Genomic DNA, 14,658 nt, shown 5'->3' on the forward strand with positions numbered 1-14,658 from the left:
TGGATATAGCTTGTCAGTCCTCCTCGTTTCTAGTGAGACACTCTAGATAGCTTGACGTGAAGTTATAAGGAGAGAATACAGACCGAAAATGCCTAGAAGACAACTTGATTATTCGGTTTACTTGGTCACTGGAAGAGAGTTTCTTCCGGCTGGAAAGGTTCGTCAAGCTGCGCTTGTCCTCGAGTATGAAATGACAATATGCTGATTTCGAGTATTCTGGCCCGTTAGGATTACTATGAGTCCCTCGAAGAAGTCAGTCGACCTCCTTCACCGATCCAATGGAATGAAGCTGTAATACATTTCGCGACTTGGACTGATCTGCTTGTTGTTCCGTGGTGTTATAGTCTCTTCAAGGAGGGGTCACTCTTGTACAAGTCCGAGAGAAGAACGCAGATACCGGAGAGGTGAGTCAGAGTCCCCCATGCTCTGCATACCGTTTCAAAATGCTTGAGGCTCGATACTGGTGGTACGAAAGATGCCAGGTAATCAGGCTGATACGTATATGCAATTAATAGTTCATCGAGGTCGCTAGACGAACCAAGCAGATCTGCGATAAGGTGCGTCCATGTTTTCCTTTATTCATCGATGATCATGCAACTCAAGGATTTCAGTCGCTGACTTGCCTTGTATCGTCGGGCAGTACAACGTACCTGTCTTGATTAATGATCGAATCGATGTCCATCTTGCTGTTGGTCAGTAATTACCCTTCGATTCTTTCTCCAGGTTTTACCGTGAATGCTGATAGGCAGTACTGATCATTGGGTAACCATTCGATAGGCACTGCGGGCATCCATATTGGCCAAACCGATTGTCCGCTCCCTCTGGCCCGGACTCTCATCGGTCCAGACGCTATCATCGGCCTGTCCGTCCGGAACGTTGATGAATGCAAGAGAGCTATCGAGCAGAGCGCCGATTATATCGGTATTGGATCTGTCTGGCATACTAGCTCGAAAGATATCAAAGGAAGAAGATGCCTTGGACCAGATGGCACGGGGGAGATTCTGGATTTGTTGGATGGGACAGGGGTGAAAGCGGTTGCTATCGGTATGTATATCGTCTCTCATACAATCTTCGGTCTGACAGAGCACTTCCTTTGAAGGAGACCAAGTTACAGAGCTGACGTTGTGACATGTCAAATCCTGACCACAGGCGGTATTCATCTCCCCAACCTCCCTCAATTACTCCACGGATCTATTTCGCCCAAGACGTCCAACACTCTCGACGGAGTAGCTGTCATCTCAGATATTGTAGCTTCGCAGCGTCCAAGGGAATCGGCATCTCAATTGAGAGAAATTGTAGATTCGTTCAAAAGAGCTAGGCTCAATTTGAAGGGACAAAAAGGCGTTTTCAGCATAATCGATGCTGTCGATCAGGCGGCGCTTGATAAAGAGTACCTTGTGAAGAAGGTTGAAGGTCTTATGAGGATCCTCGAGCAGGAAACACCCCTTATCAACCAGGTGAGCCATGTACTTCAACCGCATTGTTCGGTTTGCCACTCCATTCGTAGCTTGTTTGAGCGAGGAATCTGGACTTATTGCTGACGGAGTTCTTTCTCGCTTTATACAGCTCACCAACAAAGTAGTCATGAATGACTCTGCAAATGTGACTCTAGCTGTGGGAGCTTCGCCGATCATGTCGACCAACCCTAGAGACGTGTATGATCTTAGTCCTGCTATCGGAGCGTGTCTGATCAATTTTGGGTGAGTGCGGATTGCAATCGCTTGGCTTTCATCATGCATTCTGCAAAAGGCGCTGATACTCTCAAAATGCCAGGACAATCGACGATAAGGAGGGAATGAAGGTGGCCGGCAGACAGGCGAATGTGAATAGGAAACCGCTCATCTTCGATCCCGTAGCTGTCGGTGCTACTTCCTTCAGGCGGGAGAATGCTGCGGGTGAGTATATCGATCTTGCCTGTATTCGGGCACCCTGTGTATCGCAGAAAGTGGTGACGCTGATATTGACGTCACCGCAGAACTTCTCGCCCATTGGCAGCCAACGATAATCAAGGGTAACGCAGCTGAGATAGGAGCTCTGGCGGAATCGACCGAGGTAGCTAGTAGAGGTGTGGATGCTGCCGGATCAGGCTTCAAAGACCCCGCTGCGGTGGTTAAAGCCCTCGCCAGAAAACGAGGTGAGATCGATTTCTCGATTCCATTAGTATCGCTGCTCTTCCGAGTCAACCGCTATAATCCAGGAGACGTACATATGGGCAGCTGTACTCATGCGGTCCCAATTGTGCAGCTGCGATAATCGTCTTGACAGGACCGACAGATTACATCTCGGACGGAGATAGGGTATACAAGGTGTCCAACGGATCACACTTCTTGGAAAAGATCACCGGATCGGGATGTCAAGCTGGAACCCTTATAGCTTGTTTCGCAGCTGCTTCGCGAATCAGCTATTTGCAGAACAACGAACCGTTCGAAGATGATAGTCAATTAGTTCAGGGTGATATGCTTGTCGCTGCTTTGGCTGGGTAAGTTCACAATCTTCTCCCCTTCTGGGCTTGATCAAGGAAACACATCGCCTCCCTTCTAGTCTGAAGAGGTTCAAGAGCTGACAGGTTGCGTTTCTGCCTCGATGGTCGCAGTATTCTGGTGTACACCGTCGCATCTGAAGCAGCAGCCGAAAGATCGGATGTTAAAGGTCCAGGGACCTTCAGGTCTGCGTTGATTGATGAGCTGTATAACCTGACTCCGGAAGTCGTCAGACACAGAGCCAAAGTTGAGATACTGTAAACGACTCGAACTTGCGTACAGTGTTTCATCGTTGGGACTCGATGCAAAGGCGGCTCAAATGATTGCTGTCTTCATCACATATCCATTATGCAGTCTGCAATAGGCATTGTGTTTACATACGATGTAGATCTATGCCAATTCCATTTCTACAATATTTCTGCTTGATGGGCGGCAAAATCTGATGAACTTCACTGAGAGCATTTGGGTTTGCGTCATAGGATCGGCCGTCTTAGCCGAGCCGAAAATTCAACATTTCTCTGCTCGAAGTTTCATCTTCTTCCTGTTCTTTCCATATCTCATCATTACATCGCTCAGACCCATCATCGCCCGTCCACGACATATTGCCGCAAGGACTCAAAAGAATTCAACCACACATGCTCATTGGTACATATCCTCCGATTGGCTCCTGAATTAGCGCTCAAGTGATTCCACACTCAATCGATATCCACAATGCTTTTATCGAAAATGCGACCAGCCTCGAATACCTTACGAAGAACTATCACACAAACGCCTACTCACCGGACTCCGATACGTGCAGGAGTGACACCTCCCATTGTTGGAAGTACAATTGGAAGTACAAGCAACGTCTCGATAAGAGGAAGAAGCTATCATTCAACCTCGCCACCTGCTCCTCCTTCTCGGATATGCCCCTCATGTTCACAGCCCATCCCTCTACCGCTGACACCATGTCCTGAATGCTCCAACCTCCTTCCTTTGCCTTCGAATCTATCGCACCATTCGATGCTTTACCTTTCCTCGCCTATATCCGCCTCTGATTCTTCGTCTTCGTCCTCGGGATCGGCAGCCGGGTCGACAACGGGGGTATACGATTTACCTCGCGAATTCAGCCATTTACCAAGTAATGGCTTCGGACTTGATAAAGCTGATCTGCGGAGTAAATGGCTCCGAAGACAAAGAGAGCTCCACCCGGATAAGTTCACGGCGAAGGGCGAGAAGGTGATTGATCTAGCGAGGGAATTGAGCGGGAGGGTGAATGAGGCTTATAATGTCCTAGGTGATGAGTTGAGGAGGGCCGAGTATTTGGTGAGTCGGCTCTTGAATTGAATTGGAATCACACCGTTCCGTCTATACGCTTGAGGTGCATATGAGCGGAAGTCGTCCGACGACGAGAGTTTAGGAGATAGAATAGACATCGACAAACAAAAACCGGGAGGATCGGGATTGTCTCATGCTTGGAGGATCGGACGATCGGATAAAGCTGATATAATCATAAATATTGTGTCTGGATGAAAGCTTTCGATACATGACAAAGCGACGGACGAGACGGATAAGCTGGACGACCCGATGATATTGGCTGAGATTCTAGAAGCGAGGGAAGAGCTCGAAGAAGCTGATATTGCAGAAGAGATAGATAGGATACGGAGTGTCAATCATGGTGAGTCTGATAATTTTCTCCGCAATACCACATCTTCTCAGCATGCAGGTAGTCCAACGTCTTGGGATCGGTATATTGTACAACGCAAAGGATTGTTATGCTGATATTCCTGCTTGCTGTTATCTGCTTGACTCTGCGCTTCATAGAGAAAGTGGAAGATATCATAAAACAGCTTCATGCTGCGTTCAGCGAAACACCGCCTAGTCTGGAGTCGGCCAAAGAGCTGGCTGTTCAGTTGAGGTATTGGAGAGGCCTTGAGAATGCCGCTAAGGAGAAGGCTGTATAGGAGGACTAGGGATACGGTTGTGAATTACTTCGGCATGAAGCGTGGTTCTGGGTCGCGATGTTGTGGAGAGATCATGTATATCCATTGCATTTGACATGTAGCTTATAACGTACAACATAGGGTACAACGCATTATTCTAGACTACCTTGATTACTGACTATGTTATATGGGCACAATACAACGTATGGAGAGATTCTATATAGAGGGATAGAAATTGCTTCATATGTTTTATGAAGATCGATTGGGGTTGTCCTTCGCTTGTTTCAGGCCAACGCAGCTTTGATAGCCATCCGCTCATCCCTATCCCTCTTATCCGCAATTTTCCACTTCACCTTACCCTTCTTGCCCAGCTCTAGCCCTTGACCATGATGACGGCCCGTACCATACTTGGCTTTCTTCCGAGCCGCCTCGATCTCTGCATGAGTATGGGTCACACTATGGCTTTTAGACTTGTTTCCATTGCTATGGCTGTGGCTATGACTATGTCGATGTCCTAGACCCTTCTTATCTAATTTGAGAGTAGTAGCTATTGGAGCCGTACGACCCGGTCCATATTTGCTTGTAAGATCTTCTTCCTCTTCCCCTGCTTCACTACCCGCTTCAGAGTCAGACGACATTGTGAGATCTACTATTGGATGGCCGTTTCCATCGAATTCCACTTCCATTTCCATCTGCGTGTCCATTGAGGCTTCTTGTGCCCGTTGGATTTTTTCCTTGCTATCGCTTGGAAGTTTGACTACCAAGGTCTCTGGTACTGACATGTCGGGATCCAGGGTTGAATTCGGAGCTGGAATCGGGTACAAAGTAGAAGGTGATGAAAAAGAGGATTGGGGATCCGATGAATCAGGAGAATGCACGGGTCTGCCTAACCCACCACCATGCCATCCTAATCTATCCTGAAGTATCTCGTATCCCTTATTCTCCGGACCCAGGACGTATCGCGGTGTACTCGTTCGCCTTACGGGGTTCGGAGTTATGTTCAGTAGGCCGCTTATCGACGTACTTCGCGGAAGGTGTCCTGTCGAAGAGAGGTCTGAGGTTGAAGTCGAAGTTGTATCTGAAGTTGAATTTGAGTGTGAGTGTGAGGTGAGAAGGGCTCGTCGGATGAACCAATCTCTCGAATGGACTTTGAGTAGTTTTTTCTCCTGCTGGGCTCGCGAAATACTCGGTGTTTGTTCTGATTTGATGCGTGGTTCCCCTTCTTCCTCCCCCTCGGGTCGCTTCGCAGCCCCATCTTGATGTGAACGATGGAATTGAGCAGAAGATATAATTTGTATCTCCTCATCGTCGTCTCCATCCAAACCATCTTCCTGTTCCGCCGTAATAGTATCTGCATTCTCGGGAGTATTAGTCCCGCTAGCATTATTGCTACTTGACTTTGACTTCGGTGTTGATCGCCTGGCTAGATCGCTGTACCATCCACTCAAACTGAGTCCATCCTCTTTGAGTGTACTCTTCCCTTCACCTTGATCCACGTGAACGCCGACTCCGTCGGTGAGAGACCGTCCTAGCTCGTCGTACGATGTTGAAGAGAGTACGAACACAGGCGGACGAGTCAATTTGGGAGGGCCATGCGAAGTTGGATTGATATTCCATTCTTTCCACGTTTCCTCTCTAGGTATACTGTCCTGATGACCTTGTCTTCGACCACTATAAGCTGCTCGTACGTTATCGTCGACCGAGTCACCCTGATCTCCCGTGCTGAGAACGCCTTCGCTCTGGTCTTGATGATGCCGCAGACGAGATGGTCCAGCGCCGGGAGAAGAGGAAATGATTATTGCTGCTGGAAGACCTAAGCCTGCTCGATAAGCTCGAGGAGGGGTCATATTGCAATCGACCTATTTGGCGGAAGCATCGAAACAAGTGGTGGCCAAGCAAGAATATGATGCCTAGATGACGGGTATGAGCTTCCAATAGATGTGAGCGTGAAGTGAGATGTAGACAAGTGTAAAAACAGACGAACAGATGCATTCCGGACACGGCTTAATTGGATTTCGTGCAAGTTCGTCATTTTGGGTGGCAAATCGATTAATCATCTCAGACGGTGGCAAATTCCCCTTATTCCCAATCGACTTCATTCTGCAATGCTTTCAAAGTTGACGGCGTATGAGAATGATATAACGCTATGCGATGCATTGACAGTTGATGCCCTCCTGTTTGATGAATAGTCGTGATGTATATATTAGATGTTATAGATAGATAATATGACAAGATGAATTGTAGATGCAGAAACTCAAACCCCCTAAAACTGAGTCCAGACGAATTGGTGAAGAAATGCGTCGATACCTTGCTCCACCTGTCCCGATCAATGCTTAACGCCCAGTGTACTTTCTTTCCAAATACCTCACCGGAAGATATACCAAAGTCACCACGACTGCACCAAGCTCAAAAGCTACATCTCCCCTATCAACCCATGGAGATCAGCTCAACCTTCTTATGCCCTGTTGAAAGCAAGAAGAAAAGGACTGACGATCCGGAAGTGATCTTCCTGGCTATCCATCCTACCCACCAAGATTGCGACATCGATGCAGCGATAATCGGGATACCCTAAAGTAGCCCAGTGGTGTCAGAACACGCTAGCGATGAAGGGATCATGAAAACATGAACTCACGCAAATGGCAGAGACGATGGACGCCAATCCGATAGGTAATTTTCCAATCTTGTTCCAGATTTCTACAGGATATGTCTTCATACTGACTGGATTTCTGAATAACATGGGCTCGATCAATGTCGGAGGTATATACAGAGCTGTCCAGTATGAGAGCACCGCTGAGAAGTTTTCCAGGGCAACGTAGAATGATGATGCGCCGACAATGGCTATGGGTAGGTAGATTGCCGTTACGATAAGCGCTAAGAAGTACCTTGGCACTATTTCAAATGAACCATCAGCAAGAAATCCTTCCAACCAATCTTGATTATCGTCACTCGTCAACTCACCTTTCACCAAGAATGGGATGGCTACTTGACCACTAAGACCGGCCGAGTAGATCGTAGGAGCGGTATTGGCTACCACACTGAGGCAGAATAGGACCATGACAAATCGTGCTCCTCCGCCCGATCCGGAAATGGCGAATATCAAATTCGGTACGCCGACTTCCGAGGCTTCGGCCCAGGAGGCTATCGAGTAGGACGCCAATTGACATGCAGCTCCGAGAAGAGTGATGGAGATGATTGGGATAGTCAAGCCGAGGTAGACACAGAGGAATAACGGGAGTCGAGGAGTGTGAGCTGGCAACGATGTTGTCTGTTCAAGTGGCATGTAAGTCAGACGCTATTTGTAGGTAAAACGGAGAATGGGAATACCCACGAAATCGCTAGCTAAAGCCGAGTATGTGATAGTGAATCCTATCAAACTTGCTCCATAACCTAATACTCCTGAAGCGGTGGCGCCGGTAGCTTCATAGGCTGCTTCTGCTACTGCCAAATGGAGCTTGCTCCCTGACAATCCGGTCAAGGCGAGGAAAACGACGATCATGATCGGGAAAGCGGTAAGTGAGACGATATGAAGTGCCCGAAGACCGACAAATGAAAGCTACAGGCGCGGTTAGCTGTGGTTAAACGCTATGAGTGTAGAAATGTAAGGTGAAAGCGGAACTCACGATGAGGGCAATCAAGGCAGCAATGACAATACCGACGTTGTAGCTCATGGTACTGTTTGATGCCAGCGAAAGACACTGTCCGGCCAAGATAGCCGTCAAAGACATGAAACCAATCATGGTCGCGCAGTTTATCAATCCAAAGATCATTGCTGGGAAATAGCTATTCAAAAACCCGAGAAAAATCAGCTGTCTTGCTTGCGACGAAGAGGAAAGGTGAACAGGGAAAGAAACGCAACATACCCTAAGCCATACCTGGCCTGAACCATCTGCCTCATACCTGTCTTTGGCCCGTTCGTAGCGCAATATGCCACAGGTAGACCAGAAGCTAAGGTGAATAGGACGATACATGCTGCTGATGCTCTCCAATTGAGCCCGAACAATGCTGGCCCAATTACACCTTCAGAGAACTGCGACCAACCTTTATGAATGAGCCGTTGTACTATCATGCTTGCGCCCCTAGGTCGGGCTCGGGGACAATAGCCACTCACAGAAAGGATGTTGAAGTTGAACGCAGCCCACAACGTCGTTTGAGGGAGATAAGACCAGATAGTCAAGGTCTCTCGATCCTGAATGACTCTCAACGGTCAGCACTCAATCTTGTCCTTGACCAACGAATTTCACTCGGGTTTGAACCCATTAACAAGAATCGGGCTGCGCGCTCACCTCTTCAGGCCGAGGTTCAATACCCCGTTCCTCCACACCATGCTCCACCAATACATCCATACCCCGTTTAGCTAATCCGACCGCACCACTAGGATATTTCCTATATCGTCCGGTAGCAGCGGCTTCTTCGTCATATCGATAGTCCGTTTGCGGCAGTTGACTCGGATCTACTCCGTTATCGCCTTCACCTTGGTTGGTGTAAGTGTCTTTCGTACGATCGGACAGTTCGAGACCTTGGAGTTCGCTGTTGGGTTTGGCGGCCATCGCGAAGATTTGACACTGATAACCGATCAGAGTAAATGATAGAAAGCACAAGATCGGAGACCAGCAGACAGACAAAGAAAGCAAAGCCAAGATAACTCGATATATATATCCAGCTGTCAATGCCTGATGGGAGCTGAGAGATGGGATTAGGATGGAGTGTGAGGTAGGTCACAAAATGGAAATTGCGGATCGACTCATTTAACTTTTTACCTTTTACCTGTAAATTGGAAAATGTTATCTTTCCCTGGCCGTGACGAGATCTCTTTTATTTCGATTTGCGCGCTTGTTAAAATACTTTTGGATTTAGCCGACGCATCAATCCCACCATCGCCCAAGTGACCACTAACCACTTTCACTGGAATAAAGCGGTGATCGCCGTATTCACATTTTAAGTGAGATGTTTACGGCATCTATGACTGAATGACTGAATAGGACAGAAGATCCTTTCACAACGTTCGTGCTTTTGGCTTGACCTTTGGATTCCAACAAACCAAGACGGAGAAACCGAACGGAAGGCTCAGATACCGATTCTCAAGAAATAACAAGCTCCGGTCTACAAGTACATCATGAACATATAGTCAACAACAACTGCCCTTTACTGCCTCTCCACGAATCGCTGCATATACGACCCGCACATGAGCTTGGCATCATGAAGTTCGGAAGGTCAGTTCAAGGCTTCGTCTCGTCGTCATCCATCCATACGACAACGAAAAGCAGGCCAAAGCTGACATGGTGTGATTGCGCTATAGGTATCTAGCTGAGAATCAGACTCCGGAATGGAAGCGGGCATATATAGATTATCGACAATGTAAGAAGAAGATCAAGGTCGTCGCTGCTCGTCTTGGACAAGTGAAAGAACGCAAAGAAGGTGGACTGAGTGGAGGGGAGGAAGGTGATGATGGAGATTCGTCTGGCGCGGATGATGATCATGGGCCATCTGCTCCGCCGAGAGAGAAGAGGGGTACTCCAGATACTATCAGAGGATCGCTGAGGAGTAGGATGGGAAGTACGGCGGCTACACCGAGGCTCGATAGATGGACTGTAAGTTCAAACTTGCCCTGCTAGTTGTTGGTCCATAGCAGCCTTTGAGCTGATACGAGGCCCTCACACAGTCTCGAGCATCAGATAGAAATCAAAGATATGGATCAACAGGAGTCAGCCCTCGACCGCCTCAAAGCTCAACATCCGACCGTTTCCCACCGCCATTGGATATCGGCTCACCAAGTGTCGATAACCAGGACACTTTCTCTTCGGGGCCAAGCCCCAATCCTGCAGCTACACCTAATCAAATCCAAACACCACGGTCGGACAGTAGCGCCCGCTCGAAAAGAGGACTAGTATTCAGTCCTAGCTTGAAAGCAGATGCTATCGTCGAGACGACTATCGAAGAGGAATCTCAGCATTCACGACAGAGTAGCGGAGACTCGGACACCCATCTCAACAAGACCAAGCACCCGGAGCATGGCCAAACCGACGGCAAAAAGGGAGAGGGCTCGCAATCTATAGCAACCAAAAGTCCACGTTTGTGGAGTCCTAGATTAGCAGGAAATCATGGTATCACTGCTTCCTCGTCGAATCCTGATACCCCGAAAGGCGGAAAGAGTCCTAGACTAGGTCCTAGAAGTATGAGTGAGTCTTTGAAATGTCTTATACCCCTTCGATGCAATGGTACAGCTGATATGACAATGGATTTTATAGGGTCAATGACGCTGCCGTCACCAGCGATCCCCTTCCGCTCGTCCCCTGGAGGAGCTATCAAAACCGCCGACAATTTCGACGAGCTGTATAAACAGCTGGAACCGGACGAGAAAGATTTCTTCGACTTCTTAGAGCACGAGCTGGATAAAGTCGAGGCCTTTTATCTGGCAAGGGAAAACGACGCAATGAAGCGGTCGCATGATCTCAGAGAACAGTTAAAGGAATTAGCGGAACACAGGAAGATATACCATGAACTATATCCTCATGGTGTACCTGAGTGGGAGACCAAGGTCGGCAGGATATTACCTCAAGCTCAAGCTGTTGTGGGTGGGCAGACTGTCAACAAATTACGGCAAAGACTGGGTTTCCAGAATCATGATCTATCGCCCGAACAGAATCAAACACAGAATGTGAATGCGAATTTGAATGTGAACAGCAAGGACCAACAACACCTGCAGGTCAATGATTCTGTAGCCACTCAACAAAGATCGTCTTCGCCTATGATGATGGATGAGACTACGCGGAGTAGTTTGCGAGAAGCTATGGCCGCCGATAAAGATCATCAGACTTACAATCCCGAGCGATATCAGAAGTACAAAAAGGAGTTGAAAACTGCTGTTTTGGAGTTTTATCGACAGCTGGAACTGATCAAGAATTATCGAGTGAGTGCAATCCTATCGGATCGCCCGAAAGACGTACAGAGTTTCCAGCTAACGCGAGTTTGTCGAATTCGCCGTGGTATAGATTATGAACCTGACAGGATTCCGAAAAGCTCTCAAGAAATTCGAGAAGACAACCAAGATAATCTGTTTAGAGATGTACACGGACGAGAAGATATCGAAAGCTACTTTCTCTCAATCTGAAGCTATAGACGGACTGATCAAACAAATCGAAGACCTGTATACGATCCACTTTGAACACGGAGACAGTAAACGAGCGAGAGACAAATTGAGAAGACAGATAACCGAGAAGACGCACTATGATAGTGTGTTCAGATCGGGAATCATGATTGGAATAGGACTCCCAGCGGCGGTTTTCGCCATTATCGAATCGTCGAAATCGAGTACAAGGGAAGAGATACCTGCTTGGGGCGGATTGTTGCAAGTCTACGGAGGACTGTATTTGCCGATTATGTTTGCTATGCTCTTTCAACTGAATTTGGGGGCTTATGTTGCTGCGCGGATCAATTATGAGGTATGTGTCTCTCCATATTTTCGAGTGCTGGGATTGGATTGGGTAGGATGATAGCTTACTTACCGTGCGATGAATGCAGTTCGTCATGGAGTTGACTAGACCTACAATCGATTATCGATCATTTCTTGAGGTGAGTCATCGGTGTGACAGTGACATTGCAAAGAAGGAATTACTCATCTTGGCGACCTTGAGCAGATCCCTGCATTTCTGTTTTTGACGCTGTCATATTGCTTTTACTTCACTTTCGCTCAAATTGGCTCATCAAATGTAGCGCCGACAACGTAAGCCATACATGCCCCTACCAGTGTAATGCGGAATCTATCTCACTAACTATTCTACGCAGATGGCCGGCAGCATGGCTTGTTCTAGTCGCGGTCTTCTTCCTGAACCCTTTGCCCGTTCTCAGGAGAGGCACGAGGTATTGGCTGTTGAAAGTCTTATTCCGAGTTTGTACACCTGGATATAGCAGAGTAGAGGTGAGTCGGCACTGGCGATTTGCTCATCTTCCGAAAATCTCGAGGCGGACGATATGCTAAATTGAGCTGTGATTTTTCTTTCAGTTTATTGCGTTCTTCTTGGCGGATGAGCTCAATTCACTGGTATACTCCGTCCAGAATATCTATTTCATATCTTGCGGTTGTGAGTCATGTTTCCGCGACGCCGCCAACGACACTCAACTTGAACTGGTCTCTCCTCCATTGAGTCAGCCCATGGCTGATACCACTCATTGGGATACGCAGACTCGAAAAAATGGCCAGGCGACGTATTTGAAGTATGTCATTCAGCGAAAACTTGGCCCTACGCTCTACTAGCGTGTCTGCCTGCTGGATCACGTTTCATACAATGTCTAAAACGTTATCATGACTCCAAGTTGAACATCCATCTAATCAACGTGAGTCTAGTCGCGATCGATTCAATGATGTGTTTTGATTGCTGATCATGAGGAACGTTATCTTCTTCGTTTGTATAGGCTGGAAAATACCTCAGTGTGATCTTGCAACAATGCTTATTCGTTTATTGGAGATCAAGGGATAGTGTGATAGATGATAAAGCGTTCATTATTTGGATTATTGTCGCTATCATTAGTGCGGTGTATACTTCTACTTGGGTACGTCATACATGTTCCGTGTCAAACAATGGAGCTGACCATCACGGAAACACGGTTTAGGATCTGGTCATCGATTGGAGCTTGTTTAGACCCCAAGCTGGATTGCTGCGAAAGGATCTAGGGTATTCTCAACGATATGTAAGCCCAGTCATACAAGCCTGATGTCTCAATGGCGGATGGGACCACACTAATCTTGCTGTTTGTAGGTATATTACCTGGCTATGACCTCGAATGTCCTGGTTCGATTCGTTTTCATCTGGTGAGCTCGCCGAAGGAGTACGCCAAGTTGAGGAATTGACTTGACCTGATTGGGATGGTTTCAGGTACTTGCCACTATCTACGGAAAACGTCAGAATGCGTTCTTTCCTTTTTGCTTTAGCGGAAATGCTCCGGCGTTGGCAGTGGAATTTCTGTGAGTTGCTGTATCTCTTGTTTACGGCTTAGGCTATTCATCAAATATTAGCGACGACAAAATGCTAATCGATGCAAAATTCGGATAGTCCGAGTGGAAACAGAACATCTGGGTAACGCGGATGCTTATCGAGTGACACGTGAGATCCCACTACCGTACCGAAGAATCAATAACGATTCGGACGAAGATGGCGATGGAGAGATGGAAGATCGGAAATCGATATATGATAAAGAGAAATACAAGAAAAGGAATATGTTGAGTTATCAATTGGATAAATTGAAATCGAGACATAGTATCAAGAATAAGAATAATACTTCGACTCAGACTCAGGGCAATGGGGGTGTGACTTCCTCTGGAACTCCGAATGGTATCTCGTCGCCTAGTGAAGGTATTGCTGAAGAAGAAGAAGAAGAAGGAGAAGGAAGAGGGCCTGATGCGTTGAATGCTGGACCGAGAGGCCATGAGCCGCAAAGAGAGTACGAGGCGAGTAGACCGGGAGATTATGGGAGGACACCTAGAGGGACGGAGGCTGTATAGGTTTTGCCGGCGCACGTAATTGCTCATGACTTGGAATGAAATGGGACAAAGCGGACGGAATGGACGGAACGGACGGGGACCGGATTGGGGAAGGGATTTTGAACTCATGTAAGATACAGCACAGTACACGTAGGATCACGGTTCACATTCACTTTCACTTTCACATCCACGCATAACACAATAATAGCATAATACCAAACAAGTTTCAATAGGAATCGTCTTTTGTTGTCTATATACACATACGAACTATTCATAATTCTCATGCATGACCGACAGTGAACAGGAACACGGATGAGCGGATGAATCCTCCTTTGTTCGAACACACGGACTACTGTATTCAGGGACAAAAGAGGTCTGAGCGGAGCTGAAACTCGCGAAATCAGTTACCATCAAATTGGAGCTTCACTGACAAAGGATGCTTAATTGATCGTTACCAGTCGGCGAACAATCTCAATTGATTGTACAATGAGGAACCTGGTGACAACAATAGCAGATATTAACACTTGCAAAATGAACAAGCGGACAGAAGAAGCATGAAGGGCAACAACATATTGTTTTCTGGTCAAGGACGAAACTCAACCCGAATGAATCGTCATCGATATTGTACTAGTATTCCGCACAGACCGAATTGATGGTGCGCTAATTACGAATGCGACAATAAGAAGCACTGGGCAAGGCCGAAGAGAACGGTCCAGAAAAAGGTTGATTGATCTGATCTACACTGAAAAAGAATATATACATATGATCTGATCGCCAGAAC

The 14,658-nt window shown here is 47.2% G+C and overlaps 5 protein-coding genes across 5 annotated transcripts; 3 read left to right on the plus strand and 2 right to left on the minus strand.

Annotated features, from left to right (window-relative positions):
* Positions 1-88: 88 nt before the first annotated feature.
* Positions 89-2,741, plus strand: I303_107189 (hydroxyethylthiazole kinase; the record flags this gene model as incomplete). The annotated part of the gene is made up of 12 exons (XM_018409870.1): positions 89-157; positions 229-252; positions 345-404; positions 516-557; positions 641-692; positions 778-1,044; positions 1,150-1,457; positions 1,567-1,700; positions 1,774-1,895; positions 1,976-2,134; positions 2,245-2,479; positions 2,594-2,741. The coding sequence occupies 12 exons, from the start codon at positions 89-91 to the stop codon at positions 2,739-2,741; spliced, it is 1,620 nt and encodes a 539-aa protein (XP_018260873.1).
* Positions 2,742-3,191: 450 nt separating this feature from the next.
* On the plus strand, positions 3,192-4,423 carry I303_107190 (Fe-S protein assembly co-chaperone HscB; the record flags this gene model as incomplete). Its single annotated transcript, XM_018409871.1, has 3 exons — positions 3,192-3,785; positions 3,996-4,137; positions 4,284-4,423. 3 exons carry the CDS (start codon positions 3,192-3,194, stop codon positions 4,421-4,423), a joined length of 876 nt encoding a protein of 291 aa, XP_018260874.1.
* Positions 4,424-4,686: 263 nt separating this feature from the next.
* Positions 4,687-6,249, minus strand: I303_107191 (uncharacterized protein; the record flags this gene model as incomplete). The annotated part of the gene is made up of 1 exon (XM_018409872.1): positions 4,687-6,249. The coding sequence occupies one exon, from the start codon at positions 6,247-6,249 to the stop codon at positions 4,687-4,689; it is 1,563 nt and encodes a 520-aa protein (XP_018260875.1).
* Positions 6,250-6,735: 486 nt separating this feature from the next.
* Positions 6,736-8,949, minus strand: I303_107192 (uncharacterized protein; the record flags this gene model as incomplete). The annotated part of the gene is made up of 9 exons (XM_018409873.2): positions 6,736-6,826; positions 6,894-6,970; positions 7,035-7,291; positions 7,361-7,667; positions 7,731-7,955; positions 8,023-8,182; positions 8,263-8,429; positions 8,511-8,588; positions 8,686-8,949. 9 exons carry the CDS (start codon positions 8,947-8,949, stop codon positions 6,736-6,738), a joined length of 1,626 nt encoding a protein of 541 aa, XP_018260876.2.
* A 649-nt stretch (positions 8,950-9,598) lies between these two features.
* Positions 9,599-13,898, plus strand: I303_107193 (uncharacterized protein; the record flags this gene model as incomplete). Its single annotated transcript, XM_018409874.1, has 15 exons — positions 9,599-9,612; positions 9,699-9,990; positions 10,062-10,578; positions 10,648-11,309; positions 11,392-11,841; positions 11,921-11,971; positions 12,037-12,122; positions 12,185-12,317; positions 12,402-12,480; positions 12,582-12,733; positions 12,812-12,949; positions 13,010-13,087; positions 13,156-13,208; positions 13,273-13,361; positions 13,450-13,898. The coding sequence occupies 15 exons, from the start codon at positions 9,599-9,601 to the stop codon at positions 13,896-13,898; spliced, it is 3,243 nt and encodes a 1,080-aa protein (XP_018260877.1).
* Positions 13,899-14,658: the final 760 nt, after the last annotated feature.

This window comes from Kwoniella dejecticola, chromosome 9, assembly GCF_000512565.2.
Source record: "Kwoniella dejecticola CBS 10117 chromosome 9, complete sequence".
NCBI classification, from domain to species: Eukaryota; Fungi; Basidiomycota; class Tremellomycetes; order Tremellales; family Cryptococcaceae; genus Kwoniella; species Kwoniella dejecticola.